A 20,776-nucleotide genomic window follows, 5' to 3' on the forward strand; every position below is an offset into this window, starting at 1 on the left:
CCCCTCAGTGTGGAAAGGGCCAGACGCACCAACGGTTTACTAAGAATTTGCTTCCACTTGCCTGCTCTTTGTCAGGACCCTCTTGGCTTTTGCTTTGGCAGATGAGGTCACTGAGGCAGGATTTAGTGCAGGAGGCAGATTTTATTTTGGTTCTAGGTTAAGAGGTAATCCATCGGAGCTGGGATGGGCTGTTTGCCCACAGAGGGAGGAGGGGGGAAGATGCAAAGAGTAGAAGAACTTGAGAGCAAAGCAGAATTACTCCCTGATGGAAACAAACATCCCTGCCATCCGGGACCTGAGACTGACGGCAGCCCCTTGATGAAGGCTGTAGAGCCCCTACTCTTCCTTGAAGGCTCCTGCCTTGTGGGGCATTCGCTACTTGTCCCTCACCCTGCTTCAGAAGATGAAAGCTTCCTCTTTGCAAAACTCAAGGCGTTCTTCTTGGTATCTAAATATTAAAAACAATAGTAGTTATTATTCTCTCTATTCTAAATGTAGGCCAGGCTCTGTGCTTTATGTGGCATTGTCTCATTTAATTGTCACAGTATCGCCATGGGGTAGGTACTATTGTCCTCCCCATGTTACAGACTCATCCGGCCAAACGTTTTTGAGTGTCTGTTAGGTACCAGGCACTGGGAGAATAAGACAGGGTGTCCAGTACATTTTTTTCCCCTTCCATTTGGCAGAACCATCAAACATTTCCAATCTTAGCCTTTCTCAAGTGCAGAGGAGAATGTCCCATGTCATACATTTCCTGGCTACAACTTCCTCTAGTGAGGCCTTTGTAATGGTGGTGGTGATGAGAATTACGAAGCAGGCCGAATCTCTTAGGACTCAAATGTGCTCAGAAGCTCGAGACTCTTCTGTGAGGTCATTCTCTTCAGCCCCAAGGCTAAACAGACCAGAATTGCCCAGTTCGGGCCAATTTCATGGTGAGAATTTCTTATATTTTGAAAAACTGACTATGAATACCACTGGGGGACATTTTCCCCGGTAGTTTAGCATTATTACCCACCTCCCACCTCCGCCCCCAGGAGCTGACTCAGAAACCTTCTGAGATTTGGGGAAACCCCAAGAAGGTGGTTACAAGCAGATCCACTAGATAGAGGACAGCTAAGTTTCCACCAGTTGCGTAGGTTACTCATCTGCTCTACCGAATGACGATGTGTCAGGTTGATTTTGAACAAAGTAAAATGACCAGGACTTTCTGGACATTTTTCCGAGTTGACCTGTCTCTTAGGCACAGGGAGTTTCAGTTGTCGAATTCAATAGGCCATCCAAACACCGGAAGAGTGGGTTCTGAAGGACACAGTGTGCCAGGGCCAAGGACAATACAGATCAAGATCAAATAGCTAACCATAAGCTCAGTTTCCACATCGCTGCTGGATGAATCAGTCGCAGTGTGTGCAGTCCAAGCACCCCTCACATGGCCCTGGCCCCTTCACACCCGCAGAGGGCTGGGAGTCAACGGGGCCGGGATGCTATTGGCTGGAGAGGGATAAAAAGGGTTTTTAGTGGGATTCCACACCAGTTGGTATCATCCTTCCTGGTTGGGGAAGACCTTTGTGGGAGTAAGGTATTTGGTTTGGTCCAGAGGCACAAACTCAGGTATAAGCTGACCAGGAAAAAGTGGGGAGGAGACGGGAACCCACCCAACGGTTGTCTCTGGGGGTTGGTCTTGTGTGAAGTCAGGTTTCCAGAATGGACAAAGCACCCGTGGGAAAGTTAATGCCATTTCCAAACAGAACTGAAATTCTGTCACAAATTGTTTCCTTGATGTTGGTGACAAGTGATAATGGGTGGATACCAAGAGTATGCTAAGAATTGAAGCTGACAGGCCTCTCCCTCCCAGCCCCCACACCAGCTAGAAATGGGGTAATGAGTTTTGTTGACTTTGGATCTGTTTTCCTTGATGAAATTCTCAGATAATCTTACAGCTCTGAAACCCAGCTCCTATTAAATGGAATAGTACCCTGACGTAGTTTTTTTCTCAGGCTATGTGGCTACCATAAATATTTCATTAATATAAAATTTGAGAAAAGAAATGTATGCTTTTTTATGTGCAATTTTGTAATTGACATCAAACCATTTCTGAAATCAAGCAGGGTATAAGTAATAGTAATTAAAAGAAAAAATAATTTAAAAGCAAGGCAAGAATGAGTGCCTTCAGGGGCTGAGGGAGTTAAATTCAGCTTCAACATTTGCAGCAGATGAAATGATCAGCCTCAAGTGTCTCTGATTCTGAGTTTCCTGGCAGCAAAGGCAAAAAGAGAAATGCCTTAGATGTTATGGCTTTAATTGTGTATTAAATGAAAGTGAACACAAGTTCATTTGGAGATGCAAATATTATCCATTTTATTATAACTCCTACTCCTTTCCTCTCCTTTTCTAAAGATGGGTGCTGGGGAAATGTTGTCCACTTCAGTTTTGTAAATAACAGAAATTTAATCTTTTTTATACCAAATATTTCCAGAAACCAGATCCTTCTACCTCTGCAAAAAAAAAAAATGGTAGCTGGGTTTTATTATGCTTACACCATTACTGTGCAGGCCAACCCACTGGCTCCCAACCCTGTGCTCCTACAGCTCTGCTTGAGGGCTTGCTCTAGCTCTCAGAGCCCACTGGCTCATCTGTGTGGGCAAACCGGGGGTGCTGAGGAGTTAATGTTTATTCCTTCATCTTTCAACAAATGATTGATGGCAGCTGATATGTAATAACTCATATTCCTTGATCCTTGGGGAGGATAATTCCAAGGCTGGTTCTACACTGTCTCCCAGAGTTTTCCAGTGGCACTGAGCCTCAGTTGCCCCCAGTGGTAACTTTCTTGATCATGTGAACTTCCCTGTCTTCTTCCCCCACACTCCTGTTGATCCTTCCTGGATCGCCACCTAAATAAATTACTTGTGCTCAAATCTCTGTCTCACAGCCTGCTTCTGAGGGAACCCAACCTAAGACACTTCATGAAGATATTTCTTTGAGGGGCTGACTTAATAGAGGGCTAGAGCTCAGGTCAGCCAGATCACCATTTGGTTCTTTAAAGTATTAGGTAATCCTTTGATCAATGCTGAATAACACATATTTCAGGATTGTGTTGTCTGAAGGATCCTCAAAATATGATCATCTGTATTGTTGATTTAAAAAGATCCAATGTTTGACCAAACAATTAATATTACTCACTCACTCACTCACTCTTCTCTGTGCATAAGAGCAAACCCAGTTCTTTATGGGGTGAGGTGGTGGACGTGAGTGGAGACTCCAGTGATTATGGGGAGAGAGCCTATAATAGCTCCCAAAGGACCTGGAATCTTCTGAAGAAAGCTCAAACTCTGCTATCTAGCATTTTTCAGATAGGGGTTAGAAAGTGGCTGCTTCCATCACAGGGAAGCATTGCCGGGCCTTTGCTAATTGTCTCATCTTTCTTAACTGTGCCCTTGATCCACTGGTCACACTGCATTAACTTCAGCATGTGCCCTGGTTAAATAGTGATCTCTGTGTCCACAGCTCTGTCCAGTACACAGGGAACACAAATGTGATAAGACTGGGAGTTCGAATTCCAACAATTCCCCATGGTTATTCTTAGCAGAAGCATCTAAATTAGAACCCGGTTCCATTTCTTCCAGGTTGCTCCTACCTGAAGATGAAGAGATTTTTTTTCAGACAACCCCGCAGGCTAAGCGCATCAAGCCAGTTCAATCAATTGTACCTGATGAAATCTTGGTTACAGCTCAGACTACAGTCAGCTGCTAGGGTCGGCTAGTCTTTTTTTTTTTTTTTTTTTAAGATTTTTATTTATTTTATTTTTCCCCCCAAAGCCCCAGTGGATAGTTGTGTGTCGTAGCTGCACATCCTTCTAGTTGCTGTATGTGGGACTCGGCCTCAGGATGAACGGAGAAGTGGTGCCTCGATGCGCACCCGGGATCTGAACCCGGGCCGCCAGCATCGCAGCGCGCGCACTTAACCACCAAGCCACAGGGCCGGCCCTAGGGTCGGCTAGTCTTTGCTGAGACCCCACATCCCATTCAAATTCATGATTACCTTTACTTTATGCCTTGGTTAGGCTCCTGTGTTCTGATGTAATTTTAGAAGCAAAGTTAAGAAAGGAAGAAAAGAAAGAGAAGCAAAGTTAAGAAACTTTACAGGCAAAGTTAAATAATTGGAAGGAAGTCCCCAAGCCATTTTTTTAAAAAATAAGTGCTGAAGTGAGGCTGGGCAGAGCCTTAAGATGTCTCGAGTACTTTAGTACAATAAGCCTTAACTGACGTCACTTCTATTTCTGGGTTTAAATAAGAAATTTCCATGTTAAAGATACGGAATAACATCTGCCAGTGCCTTATTCTGCTGGACACAGAGGAGGCCCTCATTAAATGTATGGTGCAAGAAAATCAATTGATGATATCCGTGGCACTCACCAGTCTTTGTCTACAGAGAGACACGCTGGGCTTCCAAAAGGCAAAGCAGTGATAGGATTCGTTGGTTCCCAGGGACTTTTTATAGATCTTGTCTGCAAATTTGAACTTATAGCTTCGAAACCAAAGCAAAAAGAAAAGACAGATATTCATGAGTGTTTGGTGCATCATATTGAAATTCTAGATTCATTCATAAAAAGATATTTTTGTGGACAAGGATATACTGGTAGATAGTGGAAGAAGAGTTCTGTTTTCTTGCCACAGCTGGGATCTGCTCCCAGAGTTTTGTGATTATTAGGGGGATGGGGAGGTGTGTCCCCTCCCTAAATAGGGATGAAGAATATGGACTTCCTTTTGTCATATTCAGTATAATTGGTCTGACCAGAGGGCACAGAAAAAGTGGTATTTGTGTGCACTGAAGAGCCACCCTACCTAGAAACGTCTCCACATTATCGTGACATACTCCCTCATGTCTCCATCATCATGTCCAATTCTTGTAGACCTGGACCTGATCATCTCAGCTACCTTATTTCAAGTGTGAATCTTAGTGTCCCAGTCAGGGGAGAAAAAGATGTAACTTTGTTTGCTTTAAGTCAACTTAAATCCAACTCTAAGACCCGTAGGCTCATGAGAAATTTGGTCTCAGTCATTATTGGGGCTTCTCCTGTACCCTGGGGTTGTAAATAGGCCCCTGGCTTTACACAGACAACACCTAATCATCAGGGAGAATCCTCAGATGGTGGGTTTAGCTTGGGGAAGCCCATTGTCTCAGAGCACTTGATCCCTTCAGGTGAAACAGTTGGCGTGGCCTGGCCTGGAGCCTGAGAGTATATGTGGAGGCTGGAGGTACTCTGATGAGGTCCAGCCTCTCTAGTTGCCCTGCCAATCATCCTGCCCAAGATCTCCCAGAAGTGCTGAAAGGCATGCAGAGCTCGATGCCCAGGGCTGAGACAATCGCCCCACTGGGGTCTTGTCACCTCCCAGGAGTGCCACCATGAGGAGGCGTGAGGGGCCCTGATGCCCGGGGCTAGGAAAACAGCAGAGCTGTCTTGGGTTAGTTTTTCCCCAAACCAGACCCTGAGCCAAGCATTTTGGTCCAAAAGATTTATTCAAGGAAGTATTCCCAGGATCAACCAGTAAGGGAGTTGAGGAAGCAAGATAGGAAAGAGGAAGAAGCCAAGCAGGAGTGATTTCAACTGAACTCCCAGACTCCCCTTGGGGTGCTGGGGAGTGTAAATGACACCTTGAGGAACAGGACTTGGGCTTTTGTACTTCCACACCCATCAGTCATTGGCTACAGGCAACCCTGGGGTGGATATGGGGGGGACGAAAATCTAGGCATTTTTCAGCTCTTCATATGAGCAAGATGGCGCCCATGCCCAAGGGTAGCCCTGTGAAAGTGGCAGGTGCCAGCTCTCAGCAGCAAGTCACACATATAGAAGTTGAACAGGTAACAGGATGTGAGGGGCCCTGGGTGGGGCACCAATAGTGTTCACTACAAGAGCCATCACATATCCTTCTGTAAAGTGGTATCAGAACCACTTCATACTGTTGTCCTGAGGAAAAGGAAGACAAGGGGAGAGAAGGCCTTTCGTTAAGTGTTTATCTGAAACAATATCCCAGAGCAATGAACCCTGTACTGTTTTTGTTCGTGAAATAGCATGTAAGGGCATGCTAAACATAGCGTGCTTATGTCCCCAGGCTGAGTCCCAAAAGTAACAGGGCAATGTGCTATTTGTTATTAATCATGGAATACTTTACTTAGCAAAGCAGGAGTTTGATGCTTCTGCAGGCCAGAGATGCAGATGTTTTAAATTCTCATTTGGCTTTGTGTGAAAACATCCATCCCGCTGAGGAGAAATGAAACCCAAAGCCTTTGGAAAATCAAATAGAAAAGAATCATCAGTCTGTTCAATGGGGAGATACGAAGCTTTCTAAAACAAGAACACCTAGGGGAACAAAAAGAGAGAGTTTTGAAATCTAACCCTGGGGAGATGCTCTGATGAGATGTAGATGGACTATGAGCCCAACACGTAGATGTCTAAACCGAGAGAGAAATCACGGATGGGTGAGTCTTAGGATTCTCTTCAAAAGCATCATAGGAGAGTGTACAGCTTTGGAAAGTACAGGAAGTAAATGAAAGGGAAGAGAGAACAATGCCCAGTGGATGTTTGATGTAGGAAGACAATTTTAAGGCTTCATCGTGCAGGATTGAAAGGTGAATGTACAGAGATGATGGTTGGTATCCAGAATTCTGAATCAACACCCTGGACCCAGCTCTGGAAGCCCATCATGCGTAGACATTACCAAGAGGCCAGAAAATAGAGTGGAATATTGCCTTATACTCAAATAGGCCCAATAATGAGACTTTAGATTTCTTTGCGGGTTTTTCTTTAAGGTGTATGAATTTGGAGAATTGATTTTTAAAGACAGTTGGGTGCTTTATAAATAAAGGCAAACAAGGGAAAAAGAAATTGTTATTTAAATGACTCCTCAAACCAGCTCACCCTGAAAAGTGTTGTTATGCCATTTTACAGATGAGAAAAGCAAAGCTTGGAGAGATTACGTGATTTTCCCAGGCCTTAGTTCATTAAGTGGCAGAATGAGTAAATTTCACCTGTTATCCCTTCCATCCACCAAGTATTTGTTGAATGCCTACTGTATGCTTATTCTGGACGCTGGGGAACTAAATGATTATTTGAACCTATGTCTGTGTAATCCTGGAGGCCATTCTTTCTTCACCAGAGTCTAGTGATTAAACTCATTTAAATCTGAGTTCATGGAAAGTTGGATTACTCATGACTATGCAAGATGATAAAGAGATTTGCATGGGATGGGGAGAGTATGGGAACACAAAAAAGGCATGGAAAACTTAATATTAGTTTATAGGCTTAGCAGGGAGGACCCAGACCATTTTGCCTGATGTTTTAAAAAATAATAATAACTGGGCCAGCCCTGGTGGTCTAGTGGTTAAGATTCGGCGCTCTCACCGCCGTGGCCCAGGTTCTTTTCCCAGTCATGGAACCACACCACCTTTCTGTCAGTTGTCATACTGTGGTGGCGGCTCACGTAGAGAACTAAAAGCTAACAACTACGATACACAACTGTGCGCTGAAGCTGTAAACAAACAAAAAAAAAAAACAAAAAAATACAGAAACAACAAAAATAACAAACTTTTATGGTTATATTTCCTGATTATAAAACTTGAAAAAAAAGTATAAAGAAGCAAAAATCATTCTTAGTGTTACAAGCCAGAGATAATGACTATAATTATTTTAAAGTATGTTTTTCCAGTCCTTTTTTTCCCCCTTGGGCTGCTTAAAATGTTTTTCTTTGGTTTTGGTTTTTAACAGTTTTATATATTATATTAATGCCTATGTGTGGTTTTCTTTATATTTATCTGGCTTGGGACTCTGCGAATCTCTAGGTTGATGTCTTCATCAGTTTTGGAAATTTTCAGCTGTTATCTCTCTACATATTGTTTTTGCTCCATTCTCTCTCTTCTCCTCCTGGGATGTCAATTACATGTATCCTCAGAATCCTTTACATTTTTCTGTACATTTTCACCTTCTTGTTTCTTGGGCTTCATTCTGAATTTTTTCTTTTATCTTTCAGTTTATTAATACTCTTAAACTGTATCTGATTTGCTATTAAACTCATCCACTGAGTTTTAAATTTCTGTCATTATAACTTTTCAATTTTAGATTTCTCCTTTGGTTATTTTTTAAGATTTCCAGTTTTCTACTGAAGTTCTCAATTTTGTCTTTTATTTCCTTGAACATATTCAGTATAGTTATTTTTAAGTAGTGTCAGACAACTACATTATCTGGATCCTTCATAAATCTGTTTCTCTTGTCTGCATTTCTCTTGTATTTTAGCCAAATAGTCTTTCCTTCCGTTGGACCCTAACTTGGAAGCATTCCTCAGCTCTATCCTGGTGACATTTCCTGGGCAATAACTTAAAACCAAATAATGGTTCTCCACTCTAAGTTCTCATCAAGTTGAAGGTGCACCGTTGATTTAATTATTGCTTTTCTGGGGCTTGGGAGTAAAGAAATACTACCTGAAAAGTAAGTGTGACCTGATTTCAGACATACCACGTTATGAAAGAGTGTGCGTCTAAGAATTATAGAAATATGGCAGAACTCCTCAGTCTTGGGCAGACTTTTTGGATCTCCTCAGTCAGTTTCTCCTAAGTCTTCTTTTAAAGCCTCCTCAGTGAGAGAAACAAAGTTGTCCTAAGGTTTGTAACTTATGAGGGCTGGAGAACTCTCCAGAGTTCCTGCTAGCTAAACCCACATTAACTGTAACAGAAATAGGGTGCATGAGATCCTGCACAAAGGAAATCATGGGGAGGAACCCAGTGGACCGTGGAAGTACTTGCTTCCGAGGGGAGAAAAACCCAGCTTGATATCAGGCTTATAGTAGAAATGATCTCTTCTGCTGAGGCTGATGTGGATAGACTAGAGTTGATTTTCGTTCAATATCCCAGGGCTGGTCTTAAGTAACAGCCCATCTTTCTTGACCATGTGCTCTAGCAGGCAAAGCTCAAAATGGATGAGAAGCTGCACTTGCATTACACAAATCTTAGCCCTTCGTTAGGCTAACAGGCCACAGATTCAAGTGCCTGCTGGGGCCAGGCAGCTGGCGGGGCTATGGCCGTGTGAAGAATGCAGCCCCTGTCTAAGCAGAGCCACTCTCAACACAGTTGATTGTTGCTATGTGGGAATACAGGCCCAGGGTTTCCAGATCTGAATTTTGTCAGGTGCCAGTCATACGGACTTTTCTGAGAAAACTCCTGATTTTTATGTTGGCAACTAATTTCATTTTCTAAAACTTACAGGTACAACACAGCATGCTTTTGAGATGATTGCAGTGTGGGCTCCCGTCAGTTGCTTCTGCATGTTCAGAATTGAATGAATCTGCACTATAAGAGGGTAGCCATCACTGAAGCAATATGGAATGCCTTCTCTGCCTCTTCCTCCCACATCATAGAGGCGTTCCTGGAAACATAAGCACTGAGGCTTCAAAAAGTACATTGCCCTCCCTATACCATCTCAGTGTTTTTAAATAGCTCACTCAGTGAGATCCCTTTTTGACATTTCAAGTGGCGTTTTGGAGTCACTCACTGGGGAATTTGCTCATATTACATAGCCCAGAGGCACACAGAGTATCATTGAGATCATCTGCCACATGGTCTGTGGGCAATCTTAGACTAGACAAACCAGTAACTAGGCTAATATTAGCAGCCTTGCCAAATTGCACACAGGAAAATTATTAATTTTTAGTTCTCAAATATTTTAGAAGTGTAATCCGAATGGAGATTCTTTTCTTGCCTGGAGGCAAGGAAGTTGCTTAAAAGATAATTGGGACAGTTATGGGAAGAAAAGCATGTCAAATGCAAAATTGCATTTCATGGGGACTGTTTTATGGGGATGAGGCTGTGTCTTAGAAGAAATGATTAAAAAGAGAATAGGAAGGCTGGTAAAGTGATTGGTACCCAAACTCAGTAATTAAAGGTTGAATTCTTCAGGGGACTTACTCTGTGTCCTTAGGCAAGTAATATTCAGTATTGTGCCATAATCCATTTGAGAAAAATATGTTATCAGTCTGATAGAATATTTCCAGGATATATCTAACACCCTGCTCAGCGCGCAGAACAGCTGGTGACGCTCTGTCTGCTTTAGGTAGCTGTCCAACGTGAGTTAGAGAATAGATGTACCTCTGTAATGAATATCGTTAAGTGTTTAGATGGAAAGTTCGATTTAGAGATCAAGGGAAATCTGTTGTATCTCTGAATTATATTGTCCTCTAGTATTTTTAAACTATAACTTGCAACATATTGATGTTCCTGAAGATGAAATATAAAACCTAAATTCATTTCATATATGCACTCTTGTTTTTAATCAGTTCTACTTTCTGGGTACAACACAAACAGGAAATAGTCTAGTTTAATTGCCCAAGCTTTAGGGAACAAAGGAGATAATGCAGCAACACTGAAAAGCAATAACCCTTGTGTACTGGTCAAAAAATCTAGGTGAAATGTTTATTTTGTCCAGGCCTGCCCAGCCCCCACAGATTGAAAAAGAAATGAACACGATCGTATGAGAGCCAGTGGTGGTGTCACATTTATTTATATATGGAATGAAATGCTTCTCAATTTAAGAATAAATTACTAAAACAAGGGGAAGACATGTCTAATACATGCATTTTCTAGTATGAGTTTTCTCTTGGGAATTCCTCTGAGCCTCATTGTTAGCAGGCTCCACATCACTGCATTTTTAATTCAATGAAACACGAAAAGATTCAATTCTAAAATGGAATGCTTCAGACTTTTACTAGCTCTCCTTTTCTTTTATTTTCTCTTTTAGTCCTTGAAGAAGGAAACTGCTCAGACCCTGGAGGCCCAGTCAATGGGTACAAGAAAATAACAGGAGGCCCTGGGCTTATCAATGGGCGCTATGCAAAAATTGGCACTGTAGTGTCTTTCTTTTGTAACAACTCATATGTTCTCAGTGGCAATGAGAAGAGAACTTGCCAGCAGAATAGAGAGTGGTCGGGGAAACAGCCCATCTGCATAAAAGGTAACTTGCAAATATTTCTGAAGTCTATAGAAATGGATGGAGTTGCTGGACTTTTTGGTGGATCTCATATATGTTTTTGAGCCTCTGGAAAAATGTCTTTCTCTCTTAAGTTCTCACTGGAACCATATATTCCTCTTAGGTTGGAAACCATTCCATAAAAACATTTGCTTCTTTTTTGGACTTCCAAAGGACCTGCTTATCCTAATCACAACATCCTGATTTGATTAAGAGGAGTTTTGGTATAGTTATCGGAGCAGTTTAGGAGAGATGACAGGGCAGAGTTTTATATAGGCAAACCCAAGGACAGAGTTGAAGCAATTAACATGCATTTATATCATTTCATTTATCTACTCTCTATGCAATATTAAGTTAGGGCAAGAGAGAAAAGAACAAAATAGACACATCATCACTGCCAGCCTATGTGGGGGGAGGTTTGAGTTGTTAAGATGTTTAAAAACATCTTTAAAAGACAGTAAACTGTCGAACATTGAAGGCAGAGTATAGGAACAGATGAGTGATATATGTTCAGAGAAAAGAGTGATCAGTATTGCCTGAAATAGGGACCATTGCATGAAGCAAGTAGGATTGGAGCCAGTCTGGGAGGCTGGGAAGGATGTGTAGAGATGAAGAGGAGTTGGGAGGATATTCTAGTCGGAAGACAAAGGAAAAGAAAAGAGGTATAGGCAGAAGTCAAAGAATCACATAAACTCAAAGTGAGGCAATCTGGGAATCTGGGAGGTAAACTTAAAAAGGTGGGTTGGGACCAGATGAAATGGCATATTGTATGACAAGTTTGGACCTTACCCCTTGGCAGTGGGGATGTGTAGTTTTTCACTAGTTGCTCCAGGTCAGCAGGCCCTCTATTTGGGGGGCAGGTCACAACTATCTGGCTGTTTCCTGGGAAGAAAAGCAGTCCTTGGCCTAGATTATCCAGATAATTGCCTCAGTCCTCCACTTTCTCTTGTGGGTGTTTGTCAACAACCCAAATCATGGGAAAAGGAATGAAAGAGAATGGTTTGTGAAAGGAATAAATCACTTGAGACTTTAGCCAGCAGCGACCTTCGTCTCCACCAGGACAGACTCTGATTCTTGGTTTCATTAAGTATGGAAATGGTGTTACGTATGTCCTTGGAGATTTTTGTCAACTCTTCTCTTACAAATTAATACAACCAATGTTCCCTAGTTGCTAATTAGATGAATGTTGGCTGCTTGATTGGGAAAATGAGTTGGGGAGGACTCCTTTTCACTTGTGAAGAAAGAAAGACTTCAACAAGATCAAGCTGGGCTTTGAGTTGCCTTCAAATGATTATTAGGAGCCTTCATTGCAGAGAAAGGACATGGTGGAATCCGTTACCCAAGACTTATCGATGGTTGACACTGCTGTCTGGTTTCAAATGAGAACCTTGTAACTCCCTATGTTGGGCTATATTTTAGAACCTTCTCTTCGACTCATTTTGATCAAGTTCACTAATATTTGTGTGAATAGATAACCCTAGTCTGTTAGCTGCCCTTGTTCCAAATCACCCAGGTGGAGCAGCTTTTCAGAGGTGTTTATTCTACTTGGGTTCTTCAGAGGGGGCTGTCAATTTAGGTGAAAGGCAGCATGCGTTTTTGCTAAGGGAGCTGTCCAAGCTTGGCTGACATGTCTTGCCTCAGAGGGAGGCATGTGTACTTGGTGTCCAGAAAGGGTGGTCAGGTGTGAATCTGAACTGAATGATGTGAACGGTTAACATGGAGAAAGATTATGCAGCATCATCTCTTTGTTTCTAGCCTGCCGAGAACCAAAGATCTCGGACCTGGTGAGACGGAGAGTTCTTCCAATGCAGGTTCAGTCAAGGTGAGGTTGAAACACCTGGATTCTGCTGTAAAGGCGAATGAATGGTCCCCTCCCACCCCCTTTCCCTACTCGCATTTGGCCAAAGACAATCTGGGGTTTCTTAGGGACACTCTGTGCTGACTGGCCATGAAAGAACGGGCTTGTTAGATGGAGGCTTGTTAGCCAACTGCCTTTAGCCAAGAGGTAGCAACTGTTGGAAGACGTACAGATGTCATTGGATTGTGGGAAAGTAGGTGGTTGGCAGAAAACAAGACTTTAATATGATCTCTGAGGAACTGGATTTTACTACTTGAATCTTCCTGAAATTACTTTGTATGTATTATGGCAGCTTCTAGGGAGATGGCATTCCTACCAAAAGCAGCCAGATATGGCTGGGGAAGATGTTCTTGGTAGTAACCAACCAGATCAGGCAGGCTGGTGGGGCCCAGGAACTAGAGACAAATGACCAGCCCTGATGAAGGGTGTGAGCCCTCAGGGACACCCCGCCTTTCTCCTGGAAAGACAGAGGTGGGACCACCCAGTGGGGAGAGAAGAGGCCCATTTCTCCTTCTCCTCCTCTTCCTTTGTAGCGATACTGTTCTCATCTCACCTCCCACCATTCTCCTCCTCACTTTCCGCTCCAGCTGCAGGTACCACACTTCCCCTCTCTCCCTCCAAGTACGATTCTACTTTGCTGTCTGGAACCTGCTTCCACTGGAGTTCAATGAGGCTTAATGCCTCGCTTCCTTCAGTTCTCTGCTCAGTTTTTACTTGGCAGAGAGAGCTTCCCTGACTCTCCTTTTAAAAATAGCACCCGCACCTCCACCCCGACGCCCAGCTGACTTCTTTCCCCAGCGCTCCCTGGCCTTTACAGAGATCTTGTTTTCACCTTAGCATCCATCTCTACCTCTTGTCTTACATACATTCATTTTTTGTTTATTTGTTCGATTCCTGTCTCCTCCCTGCACACCAAAAAAAAAAAAAAGTTACAAGTGCGGGAGCATTTTCTGTTTTGTTCATGCTGAAGTTCTACTGCCTGGAACAGTGCCTGCCACATAGTGGGCACCTGAAAAATATGGAAGGAATGAGTGGATTGGATTGACAAACAAGGTCTCAAGACCTGGCTTTGTCTCTCTCTCTTTAGTGCTGGGTCTTCTTGGGTGAGTTCCTAAACTTGCTGAGCCTTTCGTTTCCTCTTTTGAAAAGTAAGGATAATCATAGTAACATCTGTCTCTGGGGATTGTTGTGAGGATTAAATGGGATACTGACAGCTACCATTTATTAAGTGCTATGTGCCAGTTGCACTTATGAGTGCTTCCCACGTATTAGCTCATTTAATCCGCACTACAATATCTGAGGTAGGTATTATTATTATTTTGTTGTTAGTGCCGTCGTGTGGATTCTGCCTCCTGTTGCCCCAGTGTAGAGCAGAGCGGAGCCCTGCCCGGTCTTTTTGCACCGTCCTCTCACCTTCCGGCGCTGTATCAGACAGTGCTCCACTGCTATTCACAGGGTTTTCATGGCCGATTTTTTCAGAAATGGGTGGCCAGTTCCTTCTTCCTAGTCTGTCTAGTCTGGAAGCTCTGCTGAAACCTGTCCACCATGGGTGACCCTGTTGGTATTTGAAATCCCGGTGGCATAGCTTTCAGCATCACAGCAACACGCAGCCGCCACAGTGTGACAAGACAGACCTGTGGTGTGGGTCGCTGACCAGGAAACGGACCCCAGCTGCTGCAGCGAGAGCACCAAATCTTAACCACTTACATCATCAATTATTATTATTATTACCATTTTGTTATAGATTTTATTACTGTTTTTATTACAGATGGGTAAACTGAGGCTCAGAGAAGTCAAGTAACTTGCCCAAGGTCACATTGCTAGAAGAAGTGGCAAAGCCAGGATGCAAATCCAGGGTCTTCGGGCTCTGAAATTTCCAGGATCTGCTCCCTTATGCACTAAGCTTTAGCTAAGCCTGATGTGAAGACCTTAGCAAAACGCCTTGCACATGCAACACCTGTCCGTGGTAGCTATTCTTTTTAGAAATAGTAACAGTGAATCCCAATGACTAGGATTGACCCCAATCAAGTGACCTGAAATGTTCTTAAATCTGGATATTCAACAATCTCTCACCCACTCTGGCTGTCGCATTCCATTTCCCTTTCCAGGCTGTCTTTCCCTTTCCAGGCAGGGCATTTCCTGGGGAGCAGGGCAGTGGAGTCCACATTCTGCCCTCTCTTCTGGTCTTTATGCTTTACCTGGGCTGCACTCCCCACTAAGCGGGACAGACCTGTTCTTCCCAAGGAGGCGTCTGGTAGAGGAGGCCCTGAGCTGCTGAAAAAGACCACTGGGCTTCGCAATTTTTTTTTTATAATTTTATTTATTTATTTTTTCCCCCAAAGCCCCAGTAGATAGTTGTATGTCATAGCTGCACATCCTTCTAGTTGCTGTATGTGGGACGCGGCCTCAGCATGGCCGGAGAAGCGGTGCGGCAGTGCAGCAGGGGAGCGCGCGCACTTAACTACTAAGCCACGGGGCAGGCCCGGGGCTTCGCATTTTTAAAGCAATTATCGTGGGAGGTTAGGTGCCAGGTGTCCCACGTGGATGAGAAAGCAAGCCTAAAACTTGATTTTAAGGATCTTTCTGGAAGACGGGCTGCTGGAGTGGGGCTATGCCTGTCGCCAGCAGCCAGGCTCACCCGGGAACCCTGAAAGGCAGTGTAGACCTTCAGTGGACAAAAGGTGAACTTGTTTTCAAGCTCAGAAGCTCCCCGAACTGCAGACCTGGTTCTAAACACGAGCTAACGATTTGTTGAATGAAAACATCAATGCGAATGAAATATATGCTCTGAGCAAAGCACTGTACAGACACGTGAAATAGATTTCTTGAGGTGATGTTAAATTGGCGCGGTAGAGACCTCAGGGTGGGAATCGTGACTGGTGAGCCCTGCCTTGGGTACCGTCAGCTTCCCCTGTGCCCTCTGGCACTCCCACTTTCCTCGCTGGGCTTCCTTTCTCCACAATAAACAGAGATGAAAACATCATTCCTAGAGGAATTCTAACTTTTCAGGTAATGGTCAGTATGCACTGATATAAAATGAACACAAGCTACGCAGTGTGCATGTATCTCCTTGAAGAATCCCCGAGGGCTCTCTGGCGGCTTCAACTTCAGGGCTCAGTTGAAAGGCCTTTTCCCGTTTACACACAATGCTCCATATTTCTCCCAGTCAATGTTCCCTGAGAGAAAGTTCTATTCTCTGAGGTGTACTAATTACATCTGCTAATTGCTGAATCAAGCTACTGTATCAACACAGTTCAGTTCGAGTCAATTCCTAATATTGCCCCATTATGATAATGGTTAGAGAAAAAAATATGCCTGGATTTCTCTCATTCAAATTAACTTCCTTTCCTGTTTAATTTCACAATTAGTTTTGTGTGTGTGCACGTGTATAGTGTATCTTTGGAGGGCAGCTATTATGCCAGATATTATCCTCTTTGGTTAAAATCCTAGGCAGCTGGAGGCATGCCAGAAATGGAAATGGAGGAATACAATGAACACTGACGTGTGCAGCGGATTTGCTCAGTGTTAGAGGGGAAGTGTGTGTGTGTGTGTGTGTGTGTGTGTGTGTGAGAGAGAGAGAAAGAGAGAGAAACAGAGAATGAGAGAGCCATCTTTTTTCTTCTGTAACCAGATATCTACATGGGGATTGGCATGGATACTGAAGGGACCGCAGTGACTGTCTCTCCCCCTCTCCCCCTCTCTCTCTCTGGGCCCGTGTGTCCCCGTGCAGGGAGACACCATTACACCAGCTGTACTCATCAGCCTTCAGCAAGCAGAAACTGCAGGGCGCCCCCACCAAGAAGCCAGCCCTTCCCTTTGGAGACCTGCCCAGCGGGTACCAACATCTGCACACCCAGCTCCAGTACGAGTGCATCTCGCCCTTCTACCGTCGCCTGGGCAGCAGCCGGAGGACGTGTCTGAGGACCGGAAAGTGGAGTGGGCGTGCCCCGTCCTGCATCCCTAGTGAGTCAAACCTTGTCCTTAGGCTGGAGCACTTTACATCTTCCATGGCTGCTTAGGAAAAGCCGTTAACCTTGTTGAAGACTTTGGGAAAAGCTCCTTGTCCAAAGGAATGGTCTTCCAGTACTTTCCCTTGCTTGGTGATGTCTGAAATTCCACAGTTAGATCTTCCTTCCTTTGGCTTAAAATTATTACCCAGGAGAAATTAACTCGTTAAATCTTAGATGAATTTTTTGGGAAGCGGGGCATACTTTTTTGTGGATAATTCTATCATATTTACTTGGATAAACCATAGAGCAGTCATTAAACACCGAGTGGGGAAGGAGTTAAAGGTGTCTTCTTGGTTTCCCTGTCCTCACCCTTGTTTTCATGCTCACCATTCCGGTGGTATTAAACAGGTAATTATTACTAATTAGGTAATGAGGTATTAACTACCTGTAAGATTATGATGATGATTACTGAGGTAATATGTGGAAATGTCTGGAATAGGGTCTTGCACATACTAAGCTACCTTGCCCATCCTCTTTGTCAAATGATAACAGTTATGGCTTAATTCACTGTGGTCATGTTTATAATGATAGTCATGACATTTTGAGTTTAATTGTTTATATACATCATCTCATCCAGTCTCCTCAAGACCCCTATGAGACAAGTGATCACTGCATCCATTTTGCAGGCAAGAAGGCTGAGTCTCTAAGAGAGTAGGCAGCTTGCCCAAAGTCCTATTGATAGTAAGTGCCTGGGATTGGAAGCCTCCAATCTTAACCCTAGACTTTATAGCCAACCGTGGCAAGGTTGTTGATTAATGTTTAAGGGAAAAGAAAAACAGGCTAGATGCTTATTGGTCATTACACCCATGGGGCCCAGCTTTCCAGATTCCTGCTCTTTTGCTTGAGTCACGTATATTCCCCTTTGGATGGGAAGGTCTGGGTTGATCTTACTGAGCTGGTGCTTTCTCCATAGTCTGTGGGAAAACTGAGAACATCACTGCTCCAAAGACCCAGGGGACACGCTGGCCATGGCAGGCGGCCATCTACAGGAGGGCCAGTGGGGTGCACAGTGGCAGCCTGCACAAGGACGCGTGGTTCCTGGTCTGCAGCGGTGCCCTGGTGAATGAACGCACCGTGGTGGTGGCTGCCCACTGTGTAACTGACCTGGGGAAGGTCACCGTGATCAAGACGGCCGACCTCAAAGTCGTCCTGGGAAAATTCTACCGGGATGATGACCGAGATGAGAAGACCATCCAGAGCTTGCGGGTGAGAGAGGCTGCAGCTTGGAAAGTGGGTGCCTGGCTCAGCAGAATCCCAGCACCAGGAGGGTGGTGGCTGTGTCTGTCTTGTCGCCTTGGCACTTTAGCACCCAGCTCAGAGCCTGGCATGTAGCAGGTGTATTTCATTTCATATTGACAGATACTAGAAAGACTATGGAGTCTTTTTTCCCTTTAATATTTTAAAAAACAAGATAGTAACAAATATCATCATTGTGGTCATCAAAAGTTAGTTACCTATTATGTTTAGGGCAGTACCAGGTGGACTTTGAGGACATAGAGAGGTTTTTTCGGAGATACTCTTAATCAATTTATCATATTCTCTCTTTCCCTGCCTGTCTCCCTCCCTCTCTTCCATCCACTCGTCCACCTATCCTTCTGTCCATCTGTCCATTCTTTGATCCATCGATTGATCCATCCACCCATCCATCCATCCATCTACCCATCCACCCATCCACCCATCCATCCATCCATCCATCCATCCATCCATCCATCCATCCATCCATCCATCCATCTGTTGTTGAGCTCCCACAGTATGCCATTCACTGGGAATAGATACACAACTGAATTAGGCATGGTTTTTGCCCTGAAGAGTCCACAGGCTAGTGGAAGACACAGACCAGTATGTTGTGATTAATTTGAAACAAGAGAAGCTCTGAGGAAATGGGCCCAAATGTAGTTGAAATAATAGAACCTGTACATAAAGATGTTACAGAGTATCACAGATGTAAGCTCCTAGAGGCCCCCATCGAAGAGAATGATCAGCAAGGATAGGGGACAATCAGGGAAGACTTTGTGCAATAGTCTTGTGGAACATTCTGGGTATGGTTCTATCTTACTGGCTTGAGGGTAAACGAAATGTTTACAGTGGGCAGAGGTCACAAACTGGTAGCCTGTAGAGGTTTGCGTTTTGATAGTGCTGACATATATTTTTTAATCAGTTATTTGCCAACATTGAAAAATCAGGAGGTTTCCGATCAAGATCTGGAGTACGTTCTCCGGCAAAGTTGGAATGCTGGCCCCATTTCTGCGTGGCAGTGGTCAGCTGCAGCAGAGCGGCCACTGCCCACCTTAGGTGGGGTGTGCACACTCATTCTCTGCAGCCTCACCTGTCCACCTCACTTATTTCACACCACCTGCCAGGCCAAATAAGCATTTCAGTTTGCTGCCCTGGAAATAGAGCAATCGCTTTGTATGATCCCTCGAGCAAAGTATCTTCCAATAATTGCAGCTGTCTCCTAGCATCTTCTGATGCTTTAGCCCCAGGGCTTGCCTCTTCTTGCTCACCGTGGAGGTGGCTCCTCACCATCGCTGTCCGTTCCTTGCATTTGTAGATTTCTGCAATCATTCTGCATCCCAACTACGACCCCATCCTGCTGGATGCTGACATCGCCGTCCTGAAGCTCCTGGACAAGGCTCGCATCAGCACTCGCATCCAGCCCATCTGCCTCGCGGCCCCTCGGGACCTCAGCACCTCCTTCCAGGAGGCCCGCATCACCGTGGCCGGCTGGAACGTCCTGGCAGATGTGAGGAGCCCCGGCTTCAAGAATGACACGCTGCGCTCGGGGGTGGTCAGGGTGGTGGACTCGCTGCTGTGTGAGGAGCAGCATGAAGACCACGGCATCCCGGTGAGCGTCACGGACAACATGTTCTGTGCCGGCCGGGACCCCACCGCTCCTTCCAACATCTGCACGGCGGAGACAGGGGGCATCTCGGCTGTGTCCTTCCCGGGACGGGCGTCTCCTGAGCCGCGCTGGCACCTGGTGGGGCTGGTCAGCTGGAGCTACGACAAAACCTGCAGCCACAGCCTCTACACGGCCTTTACCAAAGTGCTGCCTTTTAAAGACTGGATCGAGAGAAACATGAAATGAGCCTCATGCGCGTTGAGAAGCGTCCATCCGAACATGTGTTGCACGAGGCAATGTGGACCTGAAGTGTGACTCTGCCCGTGAATTTGGCTGGGCCAGGGCTTGTGATTGCAGGGACAAAGCTCTGTGGAGGATGAATGGAGCTCAAGCTCTGGTAGGCCACTGCCTTCTTGACTGCTCGGACCATTTGGAAGACACCGGAGCTGCTTGCAAGAACTGAGTTTCTTCAAAAAAGACTATAATGAGTAGCAAAGAAAATGTCCCCATTCAACCAACCTGGTGGCCTTCCTCACCCACCCTTCAGTGGTGTGAATGTCATAGTCAGCTCTGATCCAGAGAGGGTTGACCAGGAGATCTGGGCTTCGTGAGCTGTCTTCCAGGTCCAGCCTGACCAAGTTCCGAAGAGCTGCCTGTGGGACAGCCCAGGACAGTGGAGCTTGGATGTGGCGTTGGCTTTTGTGTACATTGTCACACTGTGTGGTCCTTTTCCTTCCCAATTCCCTGTACACGTTTTAATAAAACGAGGGTTGCCTTCTGACCTACAGAACAAATATGCTACAGCTCTGATTCCTGAGTGCTGCTTCTCTGGATTATGTGTGTTGGGGCCAATGGCTTGGTGACAGCCCCTTAAAATAGATCCTAAAGTTATAATTCCCAAATAATGCATATGGCAAAGTGATGCCATCTTTGCGGTACTTGGAGTTTGCTGGATCATGGGCTGGAGGAGGAAGGACATGGGTGCCATCAGATAAGGCACAAACAGAGGAAAATACCAGAGATTAAGTGATTTCTGGGGTCCCCTCTGGTTCTCATGTTCT

At 44.7% G+C, this 20,776-nt stretch overlaps 1 protein-coding gene across 1 annotated transcript in view; it reads left to right on the forward strand.

The window, feature by feature from the left end:
• PAMR1 (peptidase domain containing associated with muscle regeneration 1) overlaps positions 1 to 20,497 on the forward strand; it is a 71,261-nt gene extending 50,764 nt beyond the window's left edge. The window contains exons 7-11 of the mRNA XM_014792494.2: positions 10,778 to 10,990; positions 12,761 to 12,827; positions 16,594 to 16,826; positions 17,787 to 18,079; positions 19,425 to 20,497. Of these exons, the coding sequence (XP_014647980.2) occupies positions 10,778 to 10,990; positions 12,761 to 12,827; positions 16,594 to 16,826; positions 17,787 to 18,079; positions 19,425 to 19,961 (1,343 nt within the window). The 3' untranslated portion in view covers positions 19,962 to 20,497. The remainder of the gene's footprint in view (positions 1 to 10,777; positions 10,991 to 12,760; positions 12,828 to 16,593; positions 16,827 to 17,786; positions 18,080 to 19,424) is intronic.
• The last annotated feature ends 279 nt before the right edge of the window (positions 20,498 to 20,776 follow it).

The sequence above is a fragment of the Ceratotherium simum genome, chromosome 34 (assembly GCF_057802395.1).
Source record: "Ceratotherium simum simum isolate JZ-2026a chromosome 34, ASM5780239v1, whole genome shotgun sequence".
Classification (NCBI taxonomy): domain Eukaryota; kingdom Metazoa; phylum Chordata; class Mammalia; order Perissodactyla; family Rhinocerotidae; genus Ceratotherium; species Ceratotherium simum.